General features: G+C 38.1%; 2 protein-coding genes across 3 annotated transcripts in view; both read right to left on the reverse strand.

The window, feature by feature from the left end:
• The window catches only part of b4galt2 (UDP-Gal:betaGlcNAc beta 1,4- galactosyltransferase, polypeptide 2), a 142,654-nt gene extending 135,114 nt beyond the window's left edge, over window positions 1–7,540 (reverse strand). Inside the window, exon 1 of the mRNA XM_034137204.1 lies at window positions 7,106–7,540. The gene's annotated coding sequence lies outside the window, so the exon portion shown is untranslated. The remainder of the gene's footprint in view (window positions 1–7,105) is intronic.
• An 893-nt stretch (window positions 7,541–8,433) lies between these two features.
• On the reverse strand, window positions 8,434–14,992 carry atp6v0b (ATPase H+ transporting V0 subunit b). 2 transcript variants are annotated; one of them, XR_004556517.1, is made up of 9 exons: window positions 14,727–14,992; window positions 13,804–13,852; window positions 13,299–13,382; window positions 12,269–12,346; window positions 11,796–11,865; window positions 11,525–11,576; window positions 10,641–10,831; window positions 10,350–10,438; window positions 8,434–9,227 (listed from the first exon to the last, which is right to left on the reverse strand). XR_004556517.1 is itself a non-coding variant. In XM_034137211.1 (8 exons), the coding sequence occupies exons 1-8, from the start codon at window positions 14,809–14,811 to the stop codon at window positions 10,412–10,414; spliced, it is 636 nt and encodes a 211-aa protein (XP_033993102.1). In that variant the 5' UTR covers window positions 14,812–14,992; the 3' UTR covers window positions 8,436–10,411. The 2 variants fall into 2 exon arrangements, 1 of the variants encoding a protein (XP_033993102.1); XM_034137211.1 differs by having other exon boundaries at window positions 8,436–10,438.
• Window positions 14,993–15,822: the final 830 nt, after the last annotated feature.

Here is a 15,822-nt window from a genome sequence, read left to right on the forward strand (position 1 = left end):
AACATAATCAGACACGTAAATAATCTTTCTCCCACATTTACCATCTTTAAAAAAGAGCTGCAACTAGCCTACTAAACGATAGGCGATTAAGCGCTTAACTTTTAGTTTTTTAGCAAAATGAGTAACAACTTTAATGGTTTCAATATTTTTAAGACTTGTTGCGGATTGTTGTTCAGAGAAAAACAATAAAGTGACAGATGAAGCTTTTTTTGACAATTCAAAAACCAGATGCTCTATCAATTAATAAGGAAAATAATACAATTGTAAGGGAGTCTTAATCCACTTGCTTGTTTAAGATGTGTAAAAACATCGAGAAATACATTTAAAAAAAGATATATTCAGCGATATATAGCGACCTATTGAAATACAGTTCTGATAATGATACGTAAAAATGATTGAGAAGCGACTTGTTTATAAAGGTTGTATGGGACATGTGGCATTAAATACAAATTCATTGTATAAAATAAGCTAAATAACAGGCAATAATTAGGACCACTAAGCAGTATCAAGGATTGATAATAATGGTAAACGTTCATTAGATGAAAAGTCATGAGTAGCCTGACAATCTGACTGAACTGCTATTTCATTTTCATTTCATTATTCAGCCTGACATCATGTTTGTGTTACCCATTTTCTATTTTAGGAGGCGACAGTAGTGACCGATGACTGAATCCCATCTTCAAAGCTGCAGTCACTTAATGTATGTCGTGTCAAATAAAAAAATCTTGTAAAGATGCGTCAAGCTCATCCACGCATACAGGCATTCTCTGGTACTATTGTTCTAACTCTTGCACAGCAATAGGATTTCACTTCTAAATCCAGCTACAGGACGCTACTGAGGGATCTAACTGTTGCTGGAATAGTGAAGTCATTGTTTAAAAAAAATGTAAATGGTCATTTGCAGATTTATTAAAGGTAGGGTAGGTAAGTTTGAGAAACCGGCTCGAGATCGCTAGAATTTGAAAATACACAACCGGAGAAAATCTGCCACTTCCTTACAGAGCCCCTCCTCCAACACACACGAACGCGCACATGACCAATGAGGGCACGAGATAAGTTTGTGCACAGATGGAAGGTTGACAGGCAGGTAGGCCATCCAGTTATTTTAGCCGGGCCGGCTAAAATGATTGGCCGTGCTTTTTACAGTACTACGGCTTCCACAGATGACATTTTTTTATGGATTTGTTGTCAAAGCACTTAAGATATTCATTGCTATCGGGATGTTAAGAGCATTCCATGGAATATAACAAAAAGTGTATCTCGAGCCGGTTTCTCAAACTTACCTACCCCACCTTTAAGTAAAGTCATTATAAATGAAATAACTTTGGGTTTTGGACTGTACGGCATTTCAAATGTAACTGTTATTATTTATTAAAGTATTTTGTGTTTAGTTCAATGTATTAAACAACATTATTTCAGAAACAGTTCCCTTTATTTTAGCAGTACTAAGAGCAGCATACTGTCAGCATTTAGTTCGCTAAATATGAAAGTAATATCTTTATACGGACATGTGTATTTATATGCAGCACTGTTATTGCATAACACCTTTTTTCCGCATACTGCATCATGCAACCCTACTTTCTATATGTGTATCTGCTTCAGGGAAGCCACAGAGGAAACCGTAGGGAAGCCCGAGCCTGCAGCAGAAAAGTTGTCCCATGATAACCTTTGATTTGTCCCGGGAGAGGAGTCTGATAACTCAAGGCTAAAGTGTAGATTACATGATCAACAACAAACATCTCTACATGTATGCCGTGAGAGGTGCACTCCTAGATCATGTGTTGGCTCTGCCTGCAGGAGGACACTGAGTTTACATTGAGCTGCGTTTACTGGCAGGGCTCCTTGGTTTGTGCTTTTATTGATGCTAATACAGTATATAGGCCTATATTTTTTTTACTAAATGTGAACCACAGATAAAACGGCAAAGAGGACGTCTGCAGCTGACAGAGAAAGGGAGGGTCAAGAGCAAATAAATAATGGAAATAAAGGAAGTGAAGCGAGGAGGAGAGTGGTAAATGAGAGTGGCTCTGACCTCCGCCCTTCCTCACTATCATCCTCTGCTTGCAAAGACGCAGAGGAGAGGAGAGGAGAGGAATGACCAATGCTTCCCTACCCAACTATCTTCCCATCTATCCTTCTGCCAATTCATCCATTCTTATCATATTTTAATTGACTTCAGTTAGCGGATGGTTGGTAATGTCACCAGCTGCAATGATAACTGTTGGCAAATGTAATTATCCGTACCAAATTAACATCCGTGAGTTCGGCCAAAATACAGAATCAAACTCCAAGCTGTTGTCTGTCTAGCGTCTGTTAAAACTGTTACACCGCCAACCTCGAAAAAAAACGTTTGATTGTTATGGTTTTGTATAATACATTTTGTAAGCCTTTAAAATGAATTATTCACTCCCCTATAGACGTATTCCATAAGCATGACATTATTTCACTTTAAAGTCTGTAGGCCAGGAGTCATTGTCCTGATTTTAAGCAAACATGTGCACCCCTTTCAGGAAAATACATGATGTTTCATGAATGATGAATACACTAACATGCTGATGTTAAGCAACTATACATTTTACCTTTTTATCTATCTTAAAATAGCAACTGAGGCTGATGTGATGGCATATGTTTTGCAGGTATTTGGGTATAATCCGCTGGACTAGTTTGATTTAAAAGTTGCTATTCATGAATGAAGCCTGTGGCCATAAAGTACCCGCACGTATTTTACTGACGCAACAAAGACATCAAGCTAAAAACAGAACAAAGCAGAAAAAAGGAAAGAGGGAAGATGAAAAGACCTGAGTGGAGGGAGGCAGAACTGAGGAGAGGAAAAAGCCGAGCTAATCAGAACAAAACTCGAGTGTTCTCCGAGCTCAACCCTGCTCTGCTCAGCTCTGCCCATGCGGATATTAAATTGGCTCTCAGCTGTCTGTGATCTGAAGAAGGCTGGACTGTTTAAAGGTCTTGATATAACATTTCCTCTTTGTCCTTGTTTCTGCTTTCTTTTATCGAAGAACAAGTAAGCCCTGCTTTGTTTTAAAGCTTCCACTCCCTGGCGAGTTTGTTTTTGGAACAAAATTGAGGAGAGACAGATGAAATCAATTACAGAGTGGAGAGGTGCTCGATGGCACTCCTGATGCTAGAAAAGTATTATCACGTTATGCTTAAAGGGGCCCTATTTTACTCATTTTCAGGTTGAAATTTGTATTTTGTTCCTGTGACATGATTACTTGCTTTATTGTTCGAAAAGGTCTTTATTTTTCTCATACTGCCTGTGTGGCCAGTGTTTTTATGATTGTTCAACTGCTTAGAGATGTCCCGCCCCTTAGCCTATCACGCACAATGTGTTGGAGAGCTAGCCAATACAAGCGTGAGTATTACATAGCAATGTCCAACGGAGGCGTTTCAGGCACGGGGGGGGGGGGAGTGTGTGGAAGAGAAACTCCCTCTGGAGGGAACTTTGGGATTTTAGCCTTTGCAGACCATTAACATGCATGAAAACCTATAACACACTACAAGAAAGGGAAACCCCTAAAAGCATAATAGGGCCCCTTTAATGTCTTTCGAGGAATTCTCCTTCAGTGCTACGTTAAGCAAATACAAAGTCCTGTCTGCAGCCACACTCCATAGACTACAGTGCAAACATCATCAACTCTCTCTCTTCTTCCTCAATGTCTCGCTCCCTCTCTCGCTCTCTGATCCAGCTGCTCATTTGGCAACGGAGCAAAGAAATAAATGATGTGCTTCAGCGGAAGGAAGGCTTCACTGGGAGAAGGATTGTGGGTAGAGGGAGCGAGATGAGGATTTGGTTAGGAGTTTTAAAGACAGTTTATTTAAATGAGGATCTTTTTTTTTAGCTTAAAACATCAGTGGGACATTAGGCTTAAGGCCGCTACTGTCCAATTACGCTTTCAATGGCTCTCGGTTTAATCTACCGGAGTCCTTGGATGTTATAGATAAATATAAATGTATGACAAATAAAGAACCTTGAACCTTATGTTTTTGTAACTCTATTTAGTTAATAGCTGGGCTTTTGGAAAGGAGTAGGTATTCTTTATAAGCCAGAAAGATAAGTATATATCTGTGAAATAGAAATGAAGGGTCATGTGAAGATAAACCTGAAATGGTGAGACGAAGGAGAATAGCTCCTTTGCTTTCTCATTTAAAATATAAGGAATTGAACTGGCCTGAAGAATAATTTACTTTCTCACTATTGAGCTACTAGCACTCTATTAACATTTGATATGTACCCAACAAGTGATCACAGGACGTTGATTAGGCTTTACTAATTGTTCCTTTGCCTGGAAAGAAATTGCCTTTGTCTACTTTAGGACAACTCCAATGCCTTGAAGGAATAGTTTGACATATTGGCTTTCTTAGAGAAGTAAATGAGAAGATCAATACATCTCTCATGTCAGTCCATTAAATATGAAGCTAGAGCCAGCGGCTGGTTAGCTCAGCTTGGCACACAGATAGTACAAGGAGGAAAGAGCTAGCCTGGCTTTGAGATTTTATCTCAATGCTTTTTATCTGGTTAAATAAAGGTTAAATAAAAATAAAATGTTCAGAAAGCAACAAAATCAGTCGTCCGGAACCTCTTAAACTCACTAATAAACTGGTTGTATTTTATTTGTTTCGATAATAACAAAAAACCAAAGCATAAATACATCAAATTGTAGATTTACAGGAGTTGCCATGAGGGATTATAACTCGGCCAGGAGTAGTAACTTCCTGGAGGCTTGCCATCACAGCTTGTCAACCATTTTCCAAAATGGCAGTGCATTTTAAAACAGAACAGCCCACCTATGGGGATGGTGCGCATTTTGTGCAATTTATTATTTGTGATAGGGGAGACATAATAGAAAACGAGGCAGAAAGAGAGGTGAAATGGTGTGTGGCTAGATTCAAAACCAGCGGCATTGTTGTTAATGATCGGCACCTTAAGCCTTCCTGAGGCACAGGGAGGGCTCGGTGGAATAGTCCTGTTTTAGGTTGAAGCTGAATGGAGCTATGCAAGGAATTTCTCTACAAAATAACAACAATGAAAACAGTCATCTTATTAAGCAGAATACAAAAGAGTAGTATATGGTGGTGGTCATGAGTCTAAAGAAAACAAAAACTGACAAAAAGTTGAAAACAAAACACACACCTTCAGTTACTCAGGGCTGACCTGGTTAGTTCCCATGACAACAAATATCTTCCTATTAGGACTAGCTAGGTGAAAATATATGAACCTGAGGAATCCAAGGTGAAACAAGTTGATCTACAGCGCTAATCATAGTATTCACACAGAGCTGATCCCAACACACTCCAGTCACACACGCCACAGGCTGCGTTTTTGGCTGAAAAAAACTAAACAATTAGTAAATGCTGTCCAAGGTTATTTGTTCCAATTGTAAACTAAATAATCCCGCAGTCACCTTCCCTGCGTTCCCCTGATCTCCAAGTAAAGACAGGATCTCCCCACAAGCTAATACTAGTAGCGATTAGATGCTACTAAATATTTACACTGAGTACTGCCTGATATAGCTAAGTGAACTAACTGACAAAGGTTGATAATATACAGTACCACCCTTAATAAGAGTAAAATAGGTCATATAAAATATATTAAACAGGGGCTGAGCAATGTCGAAGTCTTATCCAATTCCTAACAATATTTCCTTATGCATTGCAGAAAAGCAGGAAGCACAATGTTTATTAAAGGGGGAGTCTGTGCCGCCCCAAAAATCACACTATAATCATTTAATGGTTTTCCATTCAAATGAAAATAATCATGTTAAAAGGATGAATCCCTCAAATATCGCCAATGATATTGCAATTTCAATTTCATTTCATTCAACAGAAGAAAAAAAAATCATAAACACAAAATAATAAACAAAAAACAAACAAACCTGCCTCTGCTCTCTGATAAGCCTCAAGTCAAGCCACAGGTTTTCACAGCAGATGGCCAAAACATATTTCCGCAATATCCCCACACATGAATGAGCTTAACTGCACTGAGATATCTGCAATACTGAAGATGTTTACTTAGACCAGGTGAAACTTGGAAATTGAGAAAAAACAGCGCCCGCTCAAGAGAAACCAGAAGTTGGTCCTTGAATTGAGATTGTTAGTTCAAGTGGGAAACTTTCCTTCAGGATTAATGAAATGCCCAAAATATGAATAGTTTAGTCATTAATTGAATTTAAATTATTAGTTGGCAGATTCACAACCCTAATGCTGTATATAACAACAACCATAAATACGAGTAGGAATTGTTGTCCCACTGAATTCAAATGAAGGGTAAAAAAAGTTCTGTCCAAATATAAAACATGGCCTTAATGTAACATGATGAAACATTGTGTACAATACAGCATCAAAAGGCAAACTGTATGAAACACCAGAGGCCAGTCTGCCCTGGAGAACTAAGTTACATCACAAAGAGGGGTAGCTCCAGTCCACTTGCTCCTATAGCCCTGTATGGCCCTAAAGAGATGATGTGTCATAAATGAGAGCGATGTCAGATTGGATTATGGTTTAGGTACAGAGCTTCTGTGTAAACGCCTGGTTGGGTTAAGCTTCATGATGAAGAAGACCCCTCCTCCTCCTCGTCTTTTACTTCTCCCTCATTTCCCCAGTGTAAGGCTGGCTGTGCACACTTTGCTCATAGTGTGTTGTGACCAGACAATAAGACAAGGGATGCGTGTAGTCCATAGACTTTGAATATTTTCTTTTAATTTGGTGAGAAACTGTGCAAGCAATTTCAAACAGATGTGGTGAGAAAAATGGAAATTGGATTTTAAATCTCTGAATTAAACCGATATTGCATGGCTGAATATTCCCCCCCCAGCATCTGTACGCTGGCTCATTTACAGTAGAGGAGTAGTGCAGGGAGCAGCGGAGCTTAGCATGGCGGGTGGAAAGATGCTGCTAGTTCATCAACTGTGAATGATAACAAAAGGAGATAGTGGACAGTGCATGCGAGAATATTCCCATAATATTCAAAGCTTGAATAAAAACATAAGATTGCAGGATAAATACATGCAGGCTAAAAGGAAACAAAGGAAAAGCGTGGATGCGATGCCGAGTGAAACAATGCATCCCAGAAAGCACATAAAGTACCTACCTTAATGTTGTCAAGAGGACACTTTTATCTGTGCATCTTCTTTACTGGAGCCCACTGATTTCATTCACATCAGCCGAAGAGAAAAAATTAAAATTAAACTGTCAATGAGCATTTTGTTGTCAGGCGTGTTTGTAAAAAAGAAAAAGAAAACACTGAAAGCTCGAGGCTCAGCCCAGCTCGCTATGCTAGTGAGAACTATATTCTTCTTGTTTCCACAGACAGGCTATAATGTCTGTTCTTCATCAGAAAAGACAGCCTCATGTTGTGTAGCATTACGCTAGCCATAAACGGCTAACCCGTAACGATATTTCTACCGCAAACCGGGGAGTGGAGATATGCTATGCTCATGATTTCCCGTCATCTCGCTGTGTTTTGGTGAGGATGGTAAGAAAGCAAAGAAAAAGGATGCTCTCAGTCTGAGGCAGTGAGCAGGTCCCTCGCTCCTGCTTTCTACGGAAGCCCGGATGCGTTCGCTTTTCTTTCTGCTCGTCTGATGGAAAGGAACTTGGTCATTTTTTGACAACCTATTTTTACTCTGAAATCCACACGAAATAAATAATAAGAACATATATATAATTTCTTTAAAAATACATAGGCCTATTTTTTTATTGCATTTCAAACCGGATGTTAGATAGCTAACATTTTTAAATATGCAATTTAAGGATTTTGTTTAGCCTACAATGGAATTGTATCCGTATTTTAAAGGATATTATCCAGATGTTATAGAGTAAGTCATAATGCAAAATAAAAATAATTCAACCGTACATGTATTGTATTGTTTTGTTTGTCTTTTGTGTAAAACCATAATTTAAAGGATTTCTATGACATTTGGATTTGCTTCCCATTTAGTTAATCAAGTTCATTTCTGATCTGCCTTCACTTAGACCCGCCATTAGTCACCCCTGAAGTGGTTCTGAAACAACTGGCATCTCAAAACATATTCACAAATAGGCACTTTATTGCTGTTATAAGAGAGGCATAACAATCATTTTGAGAATGAGTAATGATACACTGATGCTAGGCTGCTTGATTCAATTTCACAGTTTAATCGAGGTTAAAAGCAAATCAACAAATTAACATTATGTTGAATAATAACAGGGGATGTGAGCTAAATTGTTTTCTAAGATGAGTTTCAGTGCACAGCAGCAGATTAATCAGGACAGATGTTGTGGTACTCTGCTCCATCTAGTGGAGGCATGCAAACATTACAGCTCACATTTTAAAGGAGTACAGTACACAGCACTGTTTATGATTAGTGGACACTTGGTTATTCAGTAGCTATAGGACTGATTACAATCAGAAGACAAAAACAAATCAGAAACAAAACATCTTGATTGGACAATTTTATTTTCTCAGTGACATTTATGAAGTCAGAAGGAAGATCTGTTCTTTTGTTATCATACACAATGTCAAAAACAATGACTTTATTTTCTGCTCACCATCACATCAACATAATGCACACACGGTACCAACTACACTCACTGAAAGCCTGGGGGTTGGTACAGGGCCTGGTTCACCAAAGGAATGCTATACTAACATCTCAAATTCATCATCAGGGCAAAGACAATCCTTCTGCTTTGACACCTTTGGGAGGGCAGGCCAAGATATGTTAAGGACAATCCAGTTTCCCAACGTTAAGATTCAGAGGGGGATAATTACAGGAAAGATTTGAGACAATTTCCAATAATCCACGGTCTGTCATCAATCTGAATGGAATGATGCATCAAGAAAATAAAGTGTTACCTAACGAGAACACATTTTTACAAGTCAATGGGAAACAGCTTAACACTGCACAGCTTGCGTGATGTACATGAGAACTTCGGTGAGAGATGTATTGATGGCTTGGTTGTGATGCAGCATGGGTCTTATTTGGTAATTCAAATTGCATTGTACTCCCAAGCAAGACTCAGCTTTGCACACATTAAGCTACTTTAATAAGGAATGTATGATTAGGGAACACGGACTAGAAAAGACATGTTAAGAAAAGACAAAACAAGACCTTTCAATACAAATAAACAAGTGTGAAGGTTTGTAGAATGCAATTTCTGTGTGAAATAAGTATACCTACAAATCTGTAGATGTAAAGTTTGTTATGCCTCCATAGATTTGGGTGCCAGACCTCCTGAGATTACAGAAAATCAAAGTCAGAGAAACTTTCTGTACAAAACATGTCCTCTGAAGACCTCGAGCAAACTGGTGGTCCTCTCTAAAAATGAATTCCTCTTTCCTGGCTAAGATAATAGAAGTTGAATTGGGACATGAGACTCAGATGGCAATTTTTGTTTTGTTAACTTCGCCTTCCCCTAAGTAAAGTTTATGTCTAATTCATCCTTTTAAAAATGACAGAAAAAGGAACCTTATTAAAAACTACCACACTCTGGGGAACAAGGAAGTTATAGCACGCAGATATGTCCAGGAGACTCATGGATCCAAATGAAGACATCTAAGCTCCATAACATTTTGGGGAACTGACTGACAGGATGACATATTTAGAGCAGGGCTGCGGCTTGGCTGTGATCTTACTATATTAAGCCTCTCAGAGCATTCTTCAGTGACCATACTAATGATTTCAGATCACTACTCCAATTCAAAACTTCCGATTCTCTGTCACTTCTACAGCGAGAGACCTGACAAATACTGTATTTGGGCCACTGTGTAGATTAAGGACCACTTGCTTATTATTACCAAAGAACAGTTAGAAAAACAGAAAAAAAGGACAAACCAGGCTACAGTAATACACACAATGGTAAACACCCTCATGCTTCACAGGAAAAAATGAAAGATCACATGTCCAGCATACACACACGCACACACACACACAAATATTTTCAAATACGCTGGTGTCATTTTTAACTCATTATTCATCAAAGAGTGGTCCGAGATAAAGGATGTCATGAAAATGCCCCAACTTCAATATAATAAGGCTGCAAGTTGTATTTACAGCGGTCAGGTCTACAGACAGGCTGATGTTAGTGGATGTAAAATCCTACAATCCATGTACATTCTGCTTATACTACTCATCAAGCTGAACTGAAGGAGGGATACAGGGACTCATTTACATCAAGCAATGCACAGAAAAAGGTACACTGGCATCTCGTGATTTTCTCCTTCACTTTTCCTATTCAACATTGATGTTTCTCTCAAGACGAGACAGTCGGTTGTGGACGTACCACTCTTGCATAAATGATGGTTAAAAACAATACCAGGCAAATAGAGACATTTAAATAATTTACGATGTATTTACACAATAATCCATCTTATTTTCCAGCAGTGTCATTTTATCTTCTCAGCGTGGGAGTGCATCCTCTAGTCACCCATCTTTACTTTCGATGTCTGAGGGAGAAAAAAGAAAACAGTTGTTACAAATATAAATAAAGAAACATCCACATAATATAGATCCAGTTAGACTTTGCAGCAATGGACAATAACAAAAGCCTATAGCTGCAAACAAAAGCCGTGGATAGCTTCCTCTGCTAAGGAGAAGAAGACCGATAATGAAGGCGTAGTAAAAGAAGCAGCCGCCTGACTCATTCACCTGCAGAATGGCTACAATGACACCAAACAGGCCAATTGCACTGCCAAAGATTTCCACAATGAGGATCTTCACAAAGAGGCTGCCGTTCTGGGCGTCTGCCAGCGCTGCTCCGCTGCCCACGATGCCGACACAGATGCCACAGAAGAGGTTGGAGAAGCCCACAGTCAGACCAGCTCCGAACATAGAGTAACCTGGTGGGACGCAAATCAATTGAGTCAGAAACCTTTGTGAGAAAGAAAGAATAAGTACTTTATAGATAGAATAGAATAGAATATAATCATTTATTGTCATTATACAGGTACAATGAGATGAGTAGAGGTCAATCAAAAATACAAAAACCAACAAGAGACGTACACACTCCTGAGTGTGTACATCTCTTTCCTCAATTTCTTAACAATGTTCTCCATAAGCATTAGCATTAGCATTGGCTATTCCGGTGGTCTACACACAAACATTCAAACACATTTATGGCATCCTTGGGTTTATGAAAGGGGCTATATAAATGTAAGTGTATACAACAAACACACAACTATAAATAAATCCCGCAATATTTCATAGCATAGTTTCTTATTTTTCATTAAAAAATATAAGTTGTTCATAATTAACATACTGTATATACTTCTCTCAATGACATCCCTGTCAGGTTTGGAAAAATAGTTGATTTAATTGAATTTAAAAGAAACTTGTTCTGATGTCTTCAAATGTCTTGAAGGGCAATTTTTATTAAAAAAGTAGTACTACCGTATTTTTAAGCCTAACATTTTATGAGTGAAAATGCATTTGGGGTCTATAGGATTTTTAAAGATTCTGCCAAAACCCAACATTTTTTGAGAGGATTTTTCATTTATGTGTTGCTTTCAGTAGCTTTAGTTCTGTTTTCTTACCAGCCTGGTAGTTCCTTGCCCCAATGGTCTCAGGAGTTGTTCCGCTGAAGCTCTATAAGATGAAAGAGATTTCTTTTTAGAGCCATAGAGAAAACATCCTCGCACTGTTGTTGAAATTATATTAAACTTCTTAATGTCCCATATGTATAATTATTTAATTCAGGCTGTGCCGTTTCATGTACAGTGCTCCTGTCTCAAATACCCTCTAGAGGCAAAATAGATACATTCACATTGTTCTTCATCAGGAACAAGAAAAACATTTAATGCTTACCTCAGCCATGTTGCTGATTACAATTGCCATGATGATCCCATAGATTGCTACAGCTTCACAGAAGATGATGCTAGAGGGAGAAATACAAAAATAAACAAAGAGTGAGAAATAATTCATTTTTTTAGATTGCAAATGGTTCTCGCAAGTAACCATAAAATGACATCATTTACTGGCTAGCCTGAAAGTCACTTATCGATGCTAGTCACAGTTTTGCGATGGCCAATAAAAGAATGCAGTGTTTTCCTGATGTTGGTTTTACTTAAAGTGTTATTAGCACAGTGCAATTATGTAGCTCCCCTACACTTGTTCAAAGCTGCACTTCTAATTTGAGAAGTTACAGATATAAAAACATCAGACTGTATATTTAAGCTCTTGATTCAGAATGCACTGGGTCATTTTACGCTGCTTATCCATTAGGTATCAAAAAGGAAAGAAGGCTGGAAGGAGTGTTTTTTGTTCTTGAATGAACCTACCTGACCAAATTCTTGGTTTTAATTCGTGGAGCCTTGACACCACCACCAATGATGCTTGAGCCGGTGATGTAGATCCCCCTTGAAAACAAACACAATAATCAGATAATAATCACACATACAACATGACAGAAAACCAGTGTGAAAATGACAACAATTGGCAGATCCAAAAATAAAAATTATGTATAAAAGTCAGACTGAGGAAAATGTTAGCTCTACTGGTCCCACAACATTGGCTTGAATGTGCCCTTATCTGCAGCTGTACAGCCAGTTCTGCATCAGAGGAAGTCCTTTGGAGAGCTCTCTGACTGGCTGCTCATGCTGGTGAATCAATGATTTCCCCCCATTTAGTGGCAGCTTCTCCACACTTTTCTCCCATGATTTATTTCCATCCACAAGCAGAGGAATAAGGTTTTGAAAGCAGCAAAGCAAAGCCAACAATGTCACTACCACATTGGAGTAAAACAAATTATATATTATATTATAATCATTAATTTGTAAAACAATGGCTATTTTGTTACTCTGCGATGTTTATTCGAGGAAAGGAATCTTACATTTAAGTGTACATGCACCTCAGCCCTCAGTTGTACTCTGTATGGTGTGTTCAAGAGCCACTTTTAATAGAAGATGTAAGGTGGTGTGAGGCTATGGATCAGTCAAGCTTCAGTGGTAGTTCTTTAAAGTCCTTTTTATTTATCACACCACCCTTGAAGTCAATTGTAGAAAATGTAAAAAGGAACATCAAATGTGTTTTGTTATACCTGACATTATAGCTAATTATCAAGCTCAACAACAACCTGAGAGACTAAAAAAGCTCCAATCTACATCCGAAAGATGCTCAAAAGTGTTCCTATGTTGCAAAATCTAAGATTTTCCAGTTCCACATTTCCACATGATGATACTTCAGTGTTTCAAGAAAGAGGAAACTATGTTATAATAGGCCAGAGCATTCTAGGCCTTAAAACACCACCACCTCTGGCTAACTTAAGAAATAACTATTTAAACTTTAGAGTTTGTTGAGTTAGCTACTCACCAGGCTGCTCCCACCACAGACAGAGAGATGGCCAAGCCAATGCCCAGATTGGCCCACATGAAAGGAGAAGTCTCTGTGAGGAACCTGAAGTAGAGACGTACAGATGATGAAGACAATACTTTATAGGCAAAATTGTAAAGCAGAAAAATGCTAATGCTTGGTTTGAGGACAATTCATTCTGATCAGACTTTTATACTTGCATATAATTAAAACAACTACATTTTACGTCACGTGAAGGAAAGTGCCACCCTCACAAAGACAAGATACAATGAATTGCAACAGTAATGTGCTATGTTAAACAGACATAAACTGGTATTTGTTATGAGGAACTATCATAGTATTATAGCAATTGAGCAGAAGTCCAGGAAGTTTTGTTACCATAACACTTTCTGTTTCTACTTTTCAGGATAGGCTCATGCAACTAAAAAAATGACTAAGTGTATTTGATCCTTGTTCAGAAATTTCTTATAATTATAATATAATGCTTGAATCCAATATTGCTTACCATGCCACATCAAAGCGGAATCCAAGGTCAAATATGGTATAGCAGGTACCTATGGAAAAAAATAAATGTATTAAATTAGATGAGAAAGTGTTAAAAGGGTCATTCAGATGCATATGTATAAGTACGTTTGGCTTTAAGTGTAGAGTTCAGCCCTTAAGGAGAGACATTTACAGTATGTTACTGCTTTAATAGACGTTGTGTTCCTGAACAACGTGTAAATCTCACATTTATGTGCTAAAGAAATGGATAGAAGTTGTTGCTTTAGTGTGATAGCTCACTCTCACGTGAAAATTGCTGCAGTTCCTGTTCAGTCAGCTGTTAGAGGAACAGCTAGACAGCTAACGTTAGCTTAGCCAAATGTACCAACATAAACCATTAAAAGAACAACAACCCTGGATTTCATTATAACTCCCACTAGCAAAAGTCTCCATCGAGTCAACATACATAGTAAACAATGTTTTCCAATGTGTAAACGTGTGACATTTCTGCTGCAGACCTTAACGCTAGCTATGAGCTACCTGTCATTAGCTTTAAATACATGCTAACGGCTAACTAGGATGCACGATCCGGTGTCTTGTGTTAAATAATAGCTATAATACATGTCGAAACACTCAGCAACAAGGTCTTTTTTGCCGTCTTCGGGGTATTATTACCAGCATGTATGAATATTATTGTTCCCCAACATTAGCAATTTTCTCTCTCAAGAGAAGCTAGCAAACAAAATGGAAACAGCCGCAAACACTCTTGTCCCATGATTTAGACAGGTCCCATTTTACAGCTGTCAAACACGATCAAAACGGGCTTTGCCGTGAATAAAGACATCTGATATGGCTGGTATTGTTGCATATGATTAGGAAATAGAATATTTCATTCATTGAGTCCAATATTCTGACAATTTCTTGAAGGAAAACATATAATCTTACCGACGATTAGTATGGTGCTCCAGAAGGCCAAAGTGACCCCCGTATACAGAATAGCGTGTCCGTTCATCATGCACTCTAGCAGCATCTACCCTGTGCTGTAACCTGCAGGATCAGAGAGATATCCTCGGCTCAAATATACAATTTGAGGCCAGAAAAGTTAAGCGAACGAAATAATACTGTTTGAAGAATCACTATGAGTCGATGGAGGAGACACAGCATCAAAAGGAGAAGCTGGATGATGTCAGGTGATCCAGCTTGAGAAGCATGTGACCGGAGCCTAGTGGGCTGTGTCCGGTTATCATTTCTCCTCAATAAGACGATTTCTAAGTGACAGCGTTCATTTCCATGTTTATTTATTATTTGTATTTTACAATAAACAGTATTACAATTTTATGTTAGGATACAATGCACCAATCTTGACATAGAATAAAGAATAATAAAAGTCCTATTACACTACGTCCTATCAGCAGCACATGTAATGGACGCTAGATGTCCCCATTGACTTGGTGTATCAGTCACGACTACAGCATATACAAAAAGACAGATCTGTTTTTTTAGATCTCTGTTAAACATTAACATAACGACTTAAAATAGGACTAATTACACAAATATAAACTCATTAAATCTGTCCCAATTTACACAAGCCCCACACTTTATAAATGTAACTAAATGAATGAATTTGTGTCTATCAAGGACACGTGGAGGCCCTAAATGACTTTGTACTGATTAAAGGAATTTAAAAGCACTGTGTGTCAGCATTATCAAAGCATTTTTTGACCAACTTACCTTTGTGACAAACAAAAAGCTTTGTGAGAAGCTCTGAATTAACATGGTCAAGGAGGTGTCATAATACCATTTGTGCCGGGATAAATACACAGATTCCAAATTGATACAAATTATAGATTAGTACACAGCATCGTTTAAAGTGTGTTATTTTATCTAGTTTATCAACTTGGAGCATCATTGTTATCCAAATAAATATTATAATGGTATTGATATTGATTCCTCTTCTTGTCATTACACTTTTATTTTTGGAAAGACTTTAATTTTCATTATTGTATAAATAATGTGCGGCGTGTTTTTAAAAAATGGCTGC

This window comes from Trematomus bernacchii, unplaced genomic scaffold, assembly GCF_902827165.1.
Source record: "Trematomus bernacchii unplaced genomic scaffold, fTreBer1.1, whole genome shotgun sequence".
Taxonomy (NCBI): Eukaryota; Metazoa; Chordata; class Actinopteri; order Perciformes; family Nototheniidae; genus Trematomus; species Trematomus bernacchii.